The sequence below is a fragment of the Impatiens glandulifera genome, chromosome 1, assembly GCF_907164915.1.
Source record: "Impatiens glandulifera chromosome 1, dImpGla2.1, whole genome shotgun sequence".
NCBI classification, from domain to species: Eukaryota; Viridiplantae; Streptophyta; class Magnoliopsida; order Ericales; family Balsaminaceae; genus Impatiens; species Impatiens glandulifera.
Window position 1 is genome coordinate 155,835,162 of NC_061862.1, and position 15,872 is coordinate 155,851,033.

Here is a 15,872-nt window from a genome sequence, read left to right on the forward strand (position 1 = left end):
TATGAATATCTTTTTAATTTGAAAATGAGTTTTTGAGTTAAGAATTAATATTTGTATTTTGAGTTTAGGAATGATTTTTTTTGATTAAAAATGGTCTGATATGAATTTGTTTTTGGAGAAATTCTCAATTCTTAACCAAATTGTATTATCATTGAATATTTTCAATTGGAGTTTAAAAAGTTTTTTTAAGTTCGTTATATAATTTGTATAAATAATAAATTATTTATTTTGATTTTATAAATGATATATTATAGTATTTGTAAATTAATTTTTTTTATATGTAACTTTCAATTTTAATTTAATAAAAAATAATTCTTTTGTCAAACATAAATAAAAATTAGTTTTTGGTGATTTATTATTTAATAGTTTGACATATTATAAGTCCCTAAAGTTATTAATTTATAATGATATAAGCTCCAAACTTAAATATTTTAACCTCAGATTTTTTTTATTTTTTTAAAGAGAACTCATTTGTTTTTTTTTTTAAATTTCAAATAATGGATAATTAGTTAATTTAAGACCTAACCTTAAAACATAAAAGTTCTCCAATAGAAATAAAAACAGGCAAATTAATTACAATTAATACAATCTCTAATCCGAAAACCTATTCTATTCCACATAAAATTAAATGCAAACATATAAAATCCACCTAACCGTGACAAACAAAATACACAGATATTTGAGTTCATCGACCTACTAGAAATGGTAAATTGATGGATACATCGATAGATTAGACAATTATCCATCGTCCATTTCTGTACATTAAAAGCGTTATATCTCACGAGGTCATCATAAATTTAAATAGACAAAATGATACAGATGTGTCTCCTAAGCCCTACCACATATTTCTTCTAAACACACAATATTCCAACAAGAAACTTCCTGAGGCTGAAAATCAACCATATATAATAATCTATTCAAATTTAATATGTAAATATTACTTTTTCAAATACCAATAATACTGATTTTCTAGAGTAATTGAAGTGAAGACTCACAATTTTCTTTTGTGATCTTGTGTTATCTGTCACTCTTATGGGGACATTTACAATTAGCTTGACCTTCTGTAAGTATCTGAAAAAGAAATGAACAATCATAGTTAGAAACTATTTTCAAATTTGTCATAGTTTTACAGTTTCGATATCACCTTTACGTCTCTTTGAAGATCCTTTATGTAATCGACAGCCAAGTCCAACATATCCGCTGTGTTCGTTTGCTGATGATCATGATCAACAAGGTGAATTAAAGATGATCATGATCAATTTACACTATTAGAATTTAATTAGTATATTACCTTATCCATGTTAGGAACAAGCTCTTGTAACTTCCTTATTCTTTCACTGATCTTGGTTCTTCTCACCTGAAAATGGATTCATTAAACGCCATTAATAACCCAAAACAATAGAGTAAAAACAAGACCATATATGTGTACCCTTTCTGCGACACTCCTCGGGTGAGTAGCACATCCTCGCTTCGCTCGTGTCTTAAATGGAATGGAATCTTGAAGTAGCTTCTCCATAGTAGTTTGAGGCAAACTCATGTGTCTTGACAACAAAGCTGGAGGGCGTTTTTCATCTTCAATAAGCTGATTAAAAGTGTAAATTTGATCATAATGCAAGAACTGAATAACATAAAACTTTAACTATGATATGATACCTGATTCTCCATGGAAATTGAGCCAGTTTCGGGTTTTATGTCATCATCTTCGAATCCTAAGTATGATCCGGAAAGATTCATGGAATCATCCCAGGATTCGATAGGAAAGTTTGGGATATAACCACCACCACAGTTTCGATCAGCTTCAGGGGTGGTGTTGTTGTTGGTTCCAATTCCTATATTACTACTATTTGGAGTTTCAGGGATTGGAGCCATTCTTGTTGAGGAAGATGGTTGATGTCTAGATGTGAAGTCCATTTGAACTCTCAATCTACTTGATGAAAATGTTGATTCAGAACTGTTACCTCCTCCCATTTCATGACAAAAGTCTGTAAAAAGTGAAGACATACACGAATTAGGGTTTGCAAAATCCTTAAAACTAGGGTTTACAATATCCTTATTGTTGTATAGTTTATTGCAACTTGTTTCAGATGAAAGAACTAATAAATAAGAAAGTACCATTTTCAGCATTAAAGTATGAAAGAAATCCAGCAGGAGAACTACTCTGTCGTACAAGGCTGATTCCACGGCTGATTTCAGGATCCATCTGATTCATATCTGAACTAGCAACCACAGTGTTCTGATGATGAGATTGATGAGAAGAAGTGAAAGAATAAGCTGCATCATCCTGTTTCGCTTGAGGATTCATTGATTGAGATCTCAAACCTTGATTCCGCAAAGAAGATTCCTCTATTGTCGTTCCATCGGAAGCATATCTCATGAAATTTTCCTGCGGTTCTTGTTTATAAGTCTGATCCTTAAGAAACTGATCGAATCTATCTTCTCCACTATTCAGAAAACTCGCGTAATACGAACTTGGAGCAGATCGATACCGCGTCAATCCAGAATTCATTTGCTGTTGCTGCTGTTGCTGATGCTGAGAATCCATTGCTAAGTAGAATTCACCGTCAGATCTTTCGCTAACATGCTAAGCTTCCATTGTAAATGCGACTATAAGAAGAATTCAAATAGAGACAAATACATATCTGTATATATATATGTAAAGAAAGTTGAGTATTAATTAACGATTGAAATAATACTGGATTAACAACCGTGTAGTGGACGCCAGCGAAATCCAATCCGATAGTTGAATCTTTATGTTCAGATTATAGCACGCGTGTACCGCAAAAGTTCTTCCAGAGATTCGGATTTTTCTTCGTGGAATTTTGGAGAGGTTTTTGATGGTGGAAAGGGCAGAACGTGAAGCGAAAGGGAAATTTGACGAAACGACCTTGCAAACCGGGTTATTTGACCTGGTGGAATTTTGATAATTTAATTGCGCTCGTGGTGATTTTATTTTTTTTGGACGATTTTGCCCTCGTCGCGAAACGCTAAGTCACTTAGCGTTTCGCGAAGTGACGATATGTGAAATGTCCAGATTGCCCTTACTATTTAATATAAGCGCCGTACTTTTTTTTCATTTCTTTTCTTCTCCTTCTCTCTCTTCCCGCTCTTCTCCTCCTTCTCTCTAAACTCCGGCGGCGGCGACGAACTCGGGGGAGATCTCGGCGGCGAAGTTCATTCGAAATCCACTATGAGCTCGACGACGTGCACGAGCACTGTTCCAATAGGTACGTCTATTTGAAGCATGTTTTATTGATGTTCGGTTTCTGAGATTGGTTAGGGTTTACTTCCCGTTTCGCTAAGTGCCTGGCGATTCGCGAAGGACTTCCCGTTTCGCTAAGTGCCTTACGATTCGCGAAGCCCTTCCCGTTTCGCTAAGTGCCTTACGATTCGCGAAGGACTTCCCGCTTCGCTAAGTGCCTTTCGATTCGCGAAGTATTAATTATACGTCTCTAAATCAAATCATGTTTTTTATATTGCAGCTGAAGTTTTCGTTTTCTATAATGGAGAGTGGAAACTTGATGCTGATGGAATACTGTATTTTGATGCATCTTCAATCAAAACATTTGATCTACCCCAAAGTACTCGTTATGCTGAATTACTTGATATACTCTACGATAGACTTAATCTCCAGTTATCAGCATACGATTTAGTGCTCCAAGTGAAGTATGATATTCCGAATATCAGAAATCCAAAACCTGTTTTTATTGATAATGATGGGGATTTGAACACATATCTATCACGCTTGATTTGGGTCGAACAGTGTCACCATTGTGTGTATCTGTAGTGGAGAAGTCAGCGTTTACTAAAGAAAAGATACCACTACTTACATACCCAACTCAAGAAAGTATACTACCACCACAACTTACTCAGAAATTTGTTCCACCTGTTGTACCCTTGGAATTCTTTGTTGAAAGTCAAAATGAAGCCGGAGAAACCTCTTTGCCTCACATCCCACTTACTCAGGACTTGCATGTTAATAGTGGTGAGAAAGCATCAATACCTATACAACCAAGTGCAAGAAGATCATCATTGGGTACACCAACTAGTGCAAAAAAGGCATCAAATAATGGTACACCAACAAGTGCAAGAAGATCATCAATGGGTACACCATCTAGTGCAAGACGATCTTCAATGGGTACACCATCGACAGACCCGACAGACACATCACCGCCAGACCCCACATTTGCGATGGCATTAACTAGTGAAACCGTATTGGAAGTCGGTTCGTTGTTTGAAAATAAAAAAGAACTTCAACTTGCTCTATATAAATATGCGATGGCCAATCATTTTGAATTCAAAGTGGAGAAGTCAAGGAAAAATCTTTGGGAACTCAAATGTTTGGATGAGACATGCAAGTGGAGCTTGCGGGCTGTGAAAGGTAAGTTTTCTGAGATGTTTGAGATCCGGACATTTGAGCATCAACACTCATGCTCCACTTTGTCGAGGCCCAAGAAAAAAATGCAAACACCAGCATGGGTTATTGGGCAGTGCGTGAAGAGCAAGTACATGGACCATCATCATAACCACTTGCCTAAGAAAATAATTGAAGACATGCAGACAACTTATGGGATATTTTTGACTTATAATAAGGCATGGAGGGCAAGGGAAAATGCTTTAATAGCGGTGCGAGGAACGGTAGAGGATTCTTATGGAATACTGCCATCATACCTTTACATGTTGGAGAAGTGTAATCCTGGTACCATAACCGACATACAGACAGACGAGCTCGGTCACTTCAAGTATATGTTCATGTCCCTAGGCCTCTCAATTAGGGGTTTCAAATCCTTTTGCCGTCCTGTATTATGTGTTGATGCTAGTTTTCTTAAGCACAAGGTGGGTGGTCAATTATTGGTGGCTATTGCATTGGATGCGAATGAGCAACTATATCCTGTCGCATTCGGCGTTGTTGATTCAGAGAATAATAACTCCTGGACTTATTTCATGCAAAAACTGAGAGACGCAATTGGATTAGTTGATGATCTCGTCTTCGTATCCGACAGACACCCAAGCATCGCTAATGCCTTGTGCGCTGTTTTCCCAGAAGCAGACCACGGCGCGTGCACATATCACATAAAGATGAATATTGTGGCCAAATTTAAAAGTGATAAGTGTCATGCGGAGTTTGATTCGGCTTCAAGGGCATACACTGTCCAAGAATTTAATCGGTGGTTTGAGAAAATCAAGGTTAAAGATCACAGGATTGCTGCCTATTTGGAAGAAATTGGGTTCCCAAGATGGAGTAGAGCATTTTTTTCCCGGTAAGCGATACAATCAACTGACAAGCAATTATGCTGAGAGTTTCAATAGTCAGAGCAGGGAAGCCAGAAAGTATCCCATTTCAGAAATGGCTGAGTATTTAAGATTCACAATACAACAATGGTTTAACGATAGAAGAGAAAGAGCGTCTAATCACGAAGAAGTTTTATCTCCAAATTATGAGAAGGTGTTACGTGAGGGATTCGAGAAGGCCAGATTCTATACAGTCCAATCGCTTAACCGATTCGAGTTTTATGTGCATGACAATCAGTCCCATTTCAAAGTCAATTTGAAAGACATGAACTGCACTTGTAGAGTATTCGAAGTTTCGGGTCTTCCTTGTACGCATGCAATGGCTGCTGCCCGTAGTCGGAATTTGGTTTCTTATGACTTCTGTTCAAGGTATTAATATCTAGCTCACGTGTTCATTCTGTTTAACCAATTAATAATTCGTTATATTTTCCCTACACACAGGTATTACACAACTGAGTGTTGGATAAATTCATATGCCGAGACATGTTATCCTCCCGGTGATGAAGAAAATTGGGATGTTCCCGAAAATATCAAGCAACGTTCATGTCTTAAACCAAATGTGAAGGTTAAGAAAGGCAGGCCACAAACAAAGCGTAGGTCATCCCAGGGTGAGGTCCGTAAGATCCCGAGACGATGCAGCTCATGTGATGGGCTTGGACATAATAGGGCAACATGCAAAGCAGTGATGCCTGCACCATCTACTGCACGAGCTTCATCATCTAAGCAGCATGACTCATCATCTAAGCAGCATGACTCATCATCTCAACAATATGAACCTTTAGCTTGATAGATACTATGTTGTAATATATGTTTTTAATTGAACTATGGTACTGGTATGTTGTTAATTAATTGAGGTTTAATGCTTGTTTAAAATATTGTCAATTGGCATTATATAATCCAATCTCAATTGAGAAATGAATTAAGGTTGCTAAAGAAACAGATGGAAAATATAATCAATCTGATGGGGGAGGGCACTTAGCGAATCGGGAGACACGTAGCGAATCGGGAGACACGTAGCGAAACGGGAGGGACTTTGCGAAACGGGAGGGACTTTGCGAAACGAAGAGTACTTTGCGAAACGGGAGGGACTTTGCGAAACGAATAGTACTTTGCGAATTTACAATACATCAATTTACACAAAATAATTTACAATACATAATCCAACTTCCAACATATTCATCAAGGTTTACAATACATCAAAATAAGTTATCCAATTTACAAATAATAATGTTTAAGGTTCCATAATCTGATGGAATAACCGGACCGCCATCTTCTGCCTAAAAAATCCCATATTTTCTGAGGTCACATTATGCACGGGTTGATTAGCGGTCAAGTGTTCCATGTACATTAGCGTGAAGACCCCACAGTCCCCGCTCTCTGTTGCCCGCGGGACTTCTCCAACCTTAGGAGCAGCGGTTTTCACTTTGGGGTGTGGAAACCGTTTGTATGTCATTGGTTGGAGGGGGCCTTCGAAGTTGAAATTAGGATACCTTACCCTCTCACCGGGAGTGATTGTTTTGGCGAATATACATGGAATCATGTCGCAGAAGGGTTTCAAATAAGGATCCAGATTCTTATAAAGATAGGCGTCACAGTCGTACACGTCAATGCGGTACTTTTGAAGACGTGCTACACATAAAATCCAGTGTTTCTGGTTAATGTTCACTGGCATGTAGACGTCGTCAATTGTAGACCACTCTGGCATATATCTATGTGGTGCGCCCATATAATAGTCTTTGAATTCGTCGACTGGAAATTTGGCAGGATCCTTAATAAAATCCCTGTGCAGTCGCCTGATTCTATCCGACAATACGCAATCCCCAATTGCCGCAAGTGTATTTTTATATGTTTTGGGATAGCAGGAAATCCTTTTCCGCAGAAGATGGCAGAATGCATCGATTTCCTGCACAATGGGAGCATACAACATACATTGAGTACATATCAAACAACATTGACTAAGTAAGTACTTTGCGAAACGAAGAGCACTTTGCGAAACGAAGATTACTTTGCGAAACGAAGATTACTTTGCGAAACGAAGAGTACTTTGCGAAACGAAGAGTAATTTGCGAAACGAAGATTAATGAATTGATTTGAACGACTTACCTCGTCTTCAATCCATGTAAGCCTTGTTACAACTCTAACCAACACTTCCTTCTTTGCTTGAACCGTATGTAAATCCGTTGTCGAATTATCGGTTTTTGGATCATCCAACCACGCCTTTACTTTATGAAGTAGCTCATCATCAAATTTTTGAAGGTGATTCACTTTCATAGGATCCTTTGTCTTGGGCATTTTTGACAAGGAAGGGTTGGTGTACGAGTCATCTTTTTTCGGCTTCCTCACTCTCCTCCCTACTGAACAGAAACCCTACTGGCGAAAAATATATACTGAACAGAAACACTTAACATTACACTAACATGCAAAAACCACCAATGAACAAAAAAGCAGAAAATGATAATGAACTAACCTTAACCACGAACGAGAAGAAAGCAGAAATGATCGAGCTTGACAAGATTCAGTGAAGAGAAAATGGGTTAGAGAGAGAGAGTCGGGCGGTTGAAATGAAATGTTCTTAATATTTTGAATATATAAGGTCTAGCGCGTGTGAGTACGCGCGTCTCTTCAACTTCCGTAGCGAGTCGGGAGGCACTTAGCGAATCGGGAGGGACTTAGCGAATCGGGACGGACTTAGCGAATCGGGACGGACTTAGCGAATCGGGACGGACTTAGCGAATCGGGAGACACGTAGCGAATCGGGAGGGACGTAGCGAATCGGGAGGGACTTAGCGAATCGGGAGGTCAACGAGCTCCAGCTAAGAGAAGATGGTTTGAATACGTTTTCGCTAATATATTTTAATAACGAAATCGAATTCAAACCATTCTCCTAGCTGGAGCTCGTAGTACTTAGCGAATCGTCAAGTACAAAATTTTTTATTGGTTTCATAGGTAATCTATCTCGTTTGACAAGGTATCAACAACAAAGTCATGGTTTTGAAAAGAACATGTGTTAGCAAAACAAACCCTATAATTTTACATGGAAACATTTAGATTCTTCAGAAAAAGTCTTTGAAGAAGCGATCATTGAACTCCAGATAAGAGAAAATTGTTTGAAATTTATTTCTTATCTGGAGGTCAATGATAGATTCTTCAAAGGCATTTTCTGAAGAATCTAAATGTTTCCAATGTAAAATTAGAAGGTTTGTTTTGTTAACACATGTTCTCTTCATAACCATGAAGTGATGTAAATACCTAGTCAAATGAAGTTCATGATTAACTATAAATAACAAAAAATCTTGATACTTAGCGAATCGCGAGGTATACTGCGAAACGGTAAGTCCGTAGCGAAACGGTAAGTCCGTAGCGAAACGGTAAGTCCGTAGCGAAACGGTAAGTCCGTAGCGAAACGGTAAGCAGATCTGAAACGGAAACACATACGCTCTTATCAGACATAGATTTTCAGCAATTATGAACAAATAACAAATAATAACCTAACGAAATGCTCAAACATGAACCAATATGAACCATATCAGCAATAAGAATCAACAAAACGGAGAAAATGATGGACATAAAGGAAATATGAAAAGGTTTATGAAATGAAGAAAGCCTAAACAAGAACATAACTGTTAGAATGAAGATCTACCTCGACGCCGTTCAAATAGTTAGAATCGGAGAAATCACATAAACCCTAGTATAAGAAACCTGCATGCAAAATAGATCTAGGGTTAGAAATCGGCAATAGATAAACATAAATGAATTAGTTAGGTTAGAAGAGCTCGGATCGGGTTTGATTTGTATGGAAACGGAGACGTCGTCGCCGCCGGCCGCCGTCGTCGCCGGCCCCCGTGAGTGAAGGAGAGAATTGGAGAAGAGAGAGAAAAAAATTTAGGGAAATGAAATTATTTGGGTATTTATACAAACGTCTAATCCACTTCGCGAAACGCTAAGTCACTTAGCGTTTCGCGACAAGGGCAAAATCGTATAAAAAAAAATAGAACACCACGAGCGCAAAAAAAATTATAAAATTCCACCAGGTCAAATAACCCGGTTTGCAAGGTCATTTCGTCAAATTTCCCGTGCAGCCAATGAGAAGTTCCAATAACCAAAAGATGCGGCTCTGATTATTTTCTATTATTTCAAGTAATAATCCATTGTTAATTACGATTCTACCCTTCTCAATGAAAGTCATAGAAACAATTTTTTTTTTATAAATATGATTATCTCAAAATTAAATTTAAATGCACTCGTTAAAAGAAATGGTAAGAGGAGGAAATTTCACCGAAAGGAAAGAACACTTAGATTCCTAATGTCGGTTTATTTTCTCTCGAAGGGAAAAATAGTAATTTTTAATTTTAAATATGATAATTTTACCTTCCTTACAACAACGGAAATATGTTCAAACACACGTAACAAGAGATTCATTTATAATTTGAAAATGGAGAATAATCTGATTGAATGAAAAATTTAAAAAAAATAATTTTTTTCTCTCTTCTTATTTTTTTATTTTTAAGTAAATGGAACGTCATTCAATCTCTAATTCCTCTTTAATTTTTCTATCCGGTGTCTCTTTAAGTTTAATTAGTGGAATAAATAAATACATTTATTTAAAAATAATATATAAAAAAATAAATGTATTGGCCGAACTAAATTAAGAAATAAACTAGATTCCATTTATGGCAACCAAATACTTTTGAAAATAAATGGGACCACATTTAAAGATTTATTAATTAGGCGAGTTAATTATTATTTGAAAATTTAAAATTGTACTATAAAAGTGAAACTGTAATTTATGGCAGTTTGTCATGTTCATTCACGGGTATTTTAGGACTTCTATTTAGGTCTTGTTTGGCTTGTCACCATATGATTATATTGTATATTTAAAAAATACTTTTTTATTGTAGAAGTCATAATATATTTTGTTTAAAGCTGGGATACAGCTAAATTTAAAAGAACAAATATTATTAAATAATAAAAATAATCAATTATTTTTTAACTTATGTGCAAATGTGATCACATGCTCATTTGTATATGTTATATCATTTAGGACCACCATTATTTTATATTATTATAATATATTTTTCACACTTTTAATTAAATTTATGCATGCTTAATTATATAATAAGAAAGTAATTGAGATGAAAATAAACAATTAGAAAGTAATTGAGATAAAAGTTTGATTTTTTATAATATAATAAGTGAGAGTTTTCATCCAATATAAATTACTATATTGAAATTGGTAGATGATTTTAGGTTGAAGATGTATTTTTAAATTTTCAATATTTCTCATTAATTGTCAAGTCAACATTAGACTAAACCCGCAAGGAACCCTATTATAGTCTAGGGACTCATTTCCTAACGATAGTTTGAACCAGTTAAATGACAAGTTCAACTCGGTCGGGTTAAATTGGTTAAATAGATTTACGAGTTATATGCTTAACTTACGGGAATTAGTCGCACTCTGAACACTTTGAAAGAAGAGTGAAACCCAGTTAAAAACAAATGCCGATAAAACATAACCGTCCAAGCAATATATATATATATATATATATATATATATATATATATATATATATATATATATATATATTTGGAAACAAACATATTCAGAAAGTTAATTTATTATTATTTTTTTATCTTAGTGAGATATTCATTAAGATAAAATATTTTATATATATATATATATATATATATATATATTAACCATGTTTAAAGTGTCTACTCAAGTCTCCAATTTATTTCAAACATTTTAACTTACGTCGTACTCTTATAAATGTCTAAATAAGTACAATACATTTATATTTAATATATTATTTTAATTATATTTAATTTTTATTATGATAATAACCCATATATAATTATTAAATATATTACATGTTCAAATGTTTAAAATAATTTTATAAAATTTAAAATTTCCACTTGTTATCTAAAATTGGTAATGTATTATGTAATAATGAGTGTTACTTTATAAATTAAAAGTCTAAGATTTAATTTAATTTTAAGTAATTATAGGTATGTTAGTCACCTATAATTATAAACCCAATTAAAAATAAAAAAAAGACTTAATGATAACTTGAAAAACCAAATATGTATAATTCTCTAGTGTGAACTCTTATGTACAATTCTTCAAATTCCAATGTATTAAAAAATCAAATAGTTTCAAGAGTTGAAAAAGACTAAAGGAGTTTTTTATTATAAAATAATTAGTTTGTATATTTAAATAATTAATCGGTTTAGTGCTACAACAACTAATCATCTGCTGTCCATGTCTAAGTGACACATCAGGTTAATTAGTTCAATTTAGGAATTAATTAGTCAATATACTAATATATATATTTTCTCAACTCAAATTCAATATTATATGAAATAAACAAGGCAAAGTCAAAAAGCATGCTATTGCCCATCCAAATATTATACATATTTGTTTTTACAAAACTTGACCGAATCGTCATTATATTATCCTTTAAGATAATGTTGTAAAAAAGTTAAAATATATATAGTCACACACCCTTTACCTAAATAAAATTCACAAATCATTTTCTTATTCAAAAAATATTAACATAGTACAAGTATATATTTAAACGTAATATTTATCACAATTATAATTATTTAAAAAAATTATTTACATTCTATATAAAAAATAAAATAAAACTAGATAAATCTTTTTAAGTAAAAATAATTATTTTATAAAACTTTAAATCATGTTACAGATGAAATCGAATTCGTAACTTTTTTATCTCTTAAGCCGACTCTTACCATTGAACTACCTTGGTGGGTTAAAAAATTGGGTTATATATCCACCGAAGTGGATAGCCTTAACCGGATATGTGGTAATAGGTAAGGCCCGAAAGCCATTCCCGTCCCGGTCGGGGAGATGTCAACCATCTCTCCTTTCTACAAACACAAATATAATTTTTTTAATTTGAATTACAAATGAATTAAAGTGAATTAAAGTTTATTGTGAGTCTGATAACACTCCTGAACTCTTTATGAAGCTTTGTGTTTGATTTAGAAATGAATTTTAAAACCTTACACAAAATTACAAAAAAATTCAAAAGCTTGAGATTTTTTAATGGCGAATTATGTGATGTTTGGATAGGAGGTTTGTGATTCTGATCATTGGCTTCATCTTGAATTTAGAGGGCTATTTATAGTCAACCAAAGTCGGTTGGATTATCAAGTGCATCAACTCTAGACAAAGGGCCATTAATGTCTTTTGTTTGTATTCGATCGTTCTCATCCAATTAGGTTATCTTTGTACTTATGATCGTAGGTGAAATGAGCATGTGAATCACCAGATTTGGTTGAGTATCGATCGATGTTCATCTAGTTCGTCGCGAGGAAGAAGACAAGTTGAGGTTGAAACGTCGTCGTTTCGAGCCCAAGCGCGAACACACGTCTATGCGCAACATTCTGTTTTCATTTGTTAGCGCTCAGACGTTCTGTTCGCGTTTGGGCAAACGACGTTGATGTGCGTGTTAGTTGATCCGGTGTTGCGCGGAAGCGCTTGACTTCCGTTGTAGAGGACAACACATTCCTCTTATATTCGTTGGATGAAGTTTAGGCACTCATCCGATGGTCATCTGGTCTGTTGCAGTTGTTTCTTATATTTTCGGTTGTATTAAATCACAAACATTTTTTAGTCTTGGAGCTTGTTTGACATTAATTTGGATTATTTTAAATTTATTTATTCAAAATAATTATTTTAATATTTATAAATTTGGTTCGTAATATTGTAGTGCTTACAATTATGTATTTATAAATTTGAAAATGACCCGAGTATTTGGATAATCATCCCAAATATTTTATAGTGAATAGAAATAGTCAAAATTAGAATAACGTATTTGTATAATTCATAATGTTAATATTACGATGTTTTTAAGATTGGTTTCGAAAAGACTATTTGAGTCATTAATTGCGTTTTTTATAATCTAAGAACTCGATAATTAGTTATGTAGTGTGTTTGTAGTATTTTATTATTTCATGTTTTTGTCATTTATTTTTTCTAATGTAATAATTAAAAAAAATAAAATTTGAAATTTGAAAATTTTAATATTGTGATAATTTAATAATTCCAAATTTAAATTATAATAAATAATATGAAGAATATCATGTTTATAATAAACTTGGTATAGATATCAAATTTATTTATGTACATCCTAGAACATGTACCAAATCCAATAGATTCATATATGTATGATCTAAAAGATTTTAAATTAATAATATTTACTAAATATTTTAAATCATGTATATTTTTACTCCATTTTTTTTCAATTCATTTTATTTGTTATTTTGTTCAAAATATAATTAATTTTTACTTTGATTTAAATTATAAATAAATAAATTTTAAAAAAATACTTAAATAATATAAAATTATTATTTTTAAAATAATATATTTTAGATAATTGAAAAATACCCAAGACATGAATTCATCATTAATTTTAATAATTCTCAAAATTCCAAGATTATATTCCAACAAAATTGGGCAAAAATTGTCTATAAATTCTTTGAAACATAAGAAACAAAGCTAAATTAAATCATTCATCATCTTCAATGATCTTGGTTCCTAATCCATTCAAACCCTCAGGTGGGATTTCTGCAACTGTCACAAGTGAATAGAGTTCTTCTTGAGCATCTTCTTCATCATTCCTCTTCCTAGCAATAGAAACTCGAATCCTTCTTGGTACATTTCTAATCAGTGGCGGACCAACAAGGGGGCCTTGGGGGGCCCGGGCCTCCCCCAAACAGGATAAAACTTTTAAGATATTATATATATGTTTATTAAATAAGGTTTTGTCCAAGTGGTTTTGGAGCTGAAATGTATAGTAGAGATCAGGTGATCAAACCCTGTCTCTAGCATTTAATTTTTATTTTATACCAACACTATTTATAATAAACTAATCCTTCCTTTTATAAAAATTAATAAAAAAAACTAATTCATAATTATAGTATTCTAATTTCAAATATAATTTTATTAAAGTAATTATTATTAATATTTTATTTTATACAAAAAAAAAATATTTTCTAAAATACAATATTTATAATAATACATAAATTTTAGTTAATATATAAATAACATTTATTTATATAAGTTAAAATATAAAGAATTATATATAAAATAATGAAAATCATATAATATTATTATTTATTTTAAAACTATATTTATATTATAGTTTATTTATATATATATATTTTATTAATTTTAATATAATTAATAATACAAATTAATTATAAATATAAGGGTAAAATAACCATTTATATAAATATAAGGGTAAAATATTATTTTATATTTCTTAATTTTAAATTATTTCAACAAATAAATGTATTTGTTAGATTTTATTTAGGGGTTGTGACACATATTTATTTTTAATCATTTATTTTATGTAGGATATAGAATAATGAAGATGTTCTATAAACGAATTTGTACTTCTACATCAATTAATGAGCCTACTAATAAGTCTAATGTTACTGATCAAATATACATGGTTAGAATATAGCATATCAAAAGATGCATCATTTTGTTTTTGGTGTTATCTTTTCAAACCTTTAAATAAAGAAAACGTAGATGATACATTTATAGGAGATGAGTACAAAAATTGGAAAAGAGCATTAGAAAGATTTAATCTTCATATGAGAACTTCAAATAGTTGTCATAATGAAGCTAGAATTCAATTTGAATCATTTTAAGATCAAAGACATAACGTGAGAAACGTTTTACGTACACATGGTCGTGATATAGAAATAAATTATCACACATGTTTAACGACAATATTTGATGTAACACGCTTTCTATTGAGGCAATGATTACCTTTTCGAGGACATGATGAGTCAAGTAGTTCATCAAATAAAAAAAAATTCTTGAATTGATTGATTGGTATAGGCAACGTAATGAAGATATTTGTCTTCTTTTGTACCGACTCAGGGACAAGAATAATTTAGTAATTGTGTTTATTAGTATTTTTATGTAATTATCGAGTAAAATTTTAATTAAAAATGCATTTATTTGATAGCCAAAAAATGCACGTTATTATGTATTTGCCCCCAGAGAAAATATTTCTGGGTCCGCCACTGATTCTAATCCCACGGCTCCAAATTACTTTATTCAATTTCACATCAACCCTAACATCACTTGTTCCCATTGCTTTTTCAGCAAACTTCCTTATCTCCTTTATAGCATTTGGTGCATTCTTCTTAAATGTGCTACATGCACTTAGTTACAAGAATCACAATCAAATAAACTTAAACAAAAACAGATTACATATCAAATAAGAAGAATGAGAAGATTAAGAATACCATCTATGGAGGCGTTTGTGAAGGTTGATTGTATATTCTCTTGAGACGACCTCTTCTTTTCTTCCTTTGCTAACCTTTTCCACCATTTTTGTTTTTTTCTCAAGTTTCTGATTTGTGGTAGGAAATTAAGACTCTATGAAGAAATCCTAATCAAATTAAGACTCTTAAAACAAAAATCTTTATTGATTGGGCCTTCTTAATTTGGATGGGCTTTTTAGATGAAGACTTAAAACATACAAAATTACAATATTTAAATATTATCAAAATTAATTATAATATATATTTTTTAATTTAAA

The 15,872-nt window shown here is 32.7% G+C and overlaps 2 protein-coding genes and 1 non-coding gene across 4 annotated transcripts; all 3 read right to left on the minus strand.

Moving 5' to 3' along the window:
* Window positions 1-658: 658 nt before the first annotated feature.
* On the minus strand, window positions 659-2,865 carry LOC124917489 (transcription factor bHLH122-like). Its single transcript, XM_047457906.1, has 7 exons — window positions 2,706-2,865; window positions 2,113-2,604; window positions 1,654-1,982; window positions 1,430-1,582; window positions 1,292-1,357; window positions 1,145-1,213; window positions 659-1,071 (listed from the first exon to the last, which is right to left on the minus strand). Exons 2-7 carry the CDS (start codon window positions 2,540-2,542, stop codon window positions 1,018-1,020), a joined length of 1,101 nt encoding a protein of 366 aa, XP_047313862.1. The 5' UTR covers window positions 2,543-2,604; window positions 2,706-2,865; the 3' UTR covers window positions 659-1,017.
* A 9,195-nt stretch (window positions 2,866-12,060) lies between these two features.
* LOC124923163 lies at window positions 12,061-12,187 on the minus strand. Its single transcript, XR_007098173.1, has one exon. It is a non-coding gene; the product is annotated as a U6atac minor spliceosomal RNA (small nuclear RNA).
* A 1,579-nt stretch (window positions 12,188-13,766) lies between these two features.
* Window positions 13,767-15,666, minus strand: LOC124917509 (60S ribosomal protein L31-like). Of its 2 annotated transcripts, XM_047457930.1 has the most exons (4): window positions 15,577-15,666; window positions 15,396-15,483; window position 14,130; window positions 13,767-13,909 (listed from the first exon to the last, which is right to left on the minus strand). In XM_047457930.1, the coding sequence occupies exons 1-4, from the start codon at window positions 15,660-15,662 to the stop codon at window positions 13,821-13,823; spliced, it is 264 nt and encodes an 87-aa protein (XP_047313886.1). In that variant the 5' UTR covers window positions 15,663-15,666; the 3' UTR covers window positions 13,767-13,820. The 2 variants fall into 2 exon arrangements, with proteins under 2 accessions (XP_047313886.1, XP_047313878.1); XM_047457922.1 differs by lacking the exon at window position 14,130 and having other exon boundaries at window positions 13,767-14,002; window positions 15,353-15,483.
* Window positions 15,667-15,872: the final 206 nt, after the last annotated feature.

What these genes read in the sequence shown, in the direction of transcription:
- LOC124917489 (XM_047457906.1), bottom strand. Translation starts at nt 2,542, where the DNA reads ATGGATTCTCAGCATCAGCAACAGCAGCAACAGCAAATGAATTCTGGA. An exon ending in ATACTTTAATGCTGAAAATG is followed by an intron (nt 1,983 to 2,112) that starts GTACTTTCTTAT and finishes CACTTTTTACAG; the next exon opens with ACTTTTGTCATGAAATGGGA. An exon ending in TTGTTCCTAACATGGATAAG is followed by an intron (nt 1,214 to 1,291) that starts GTAATATACTAA and finishes CATGATCATCAG; the next exon opens with CAAACGAACACAGCGGATAT.
- LOC124917509 (XM_047457922.1), bottom strand. Translation starts at nt 15,662, where the DNA reads ATGGTGGAAAAGGTTAGCAAAGGAAGAAAAGAAGAGGTCGTCTCAAGA. An exon ending in CACAAACGCCTCCATAGATG is followed by an intron (nt 15,484 to 15,576) that starts GTATTCTTAATC and finishes AAGTGCATGTAG; the next exon opens with CACATTTAAGAAGAATGCAC. An exon ending in GAGCCGTGGGATTAGAATCA is followed by an intron (nt 14,003 to 15,352) that starts GTGGCGGACCCA and finishes GGGCCCCCCAAG; the next exon opens with GCCCCCTTGTTGGTCCGCCA.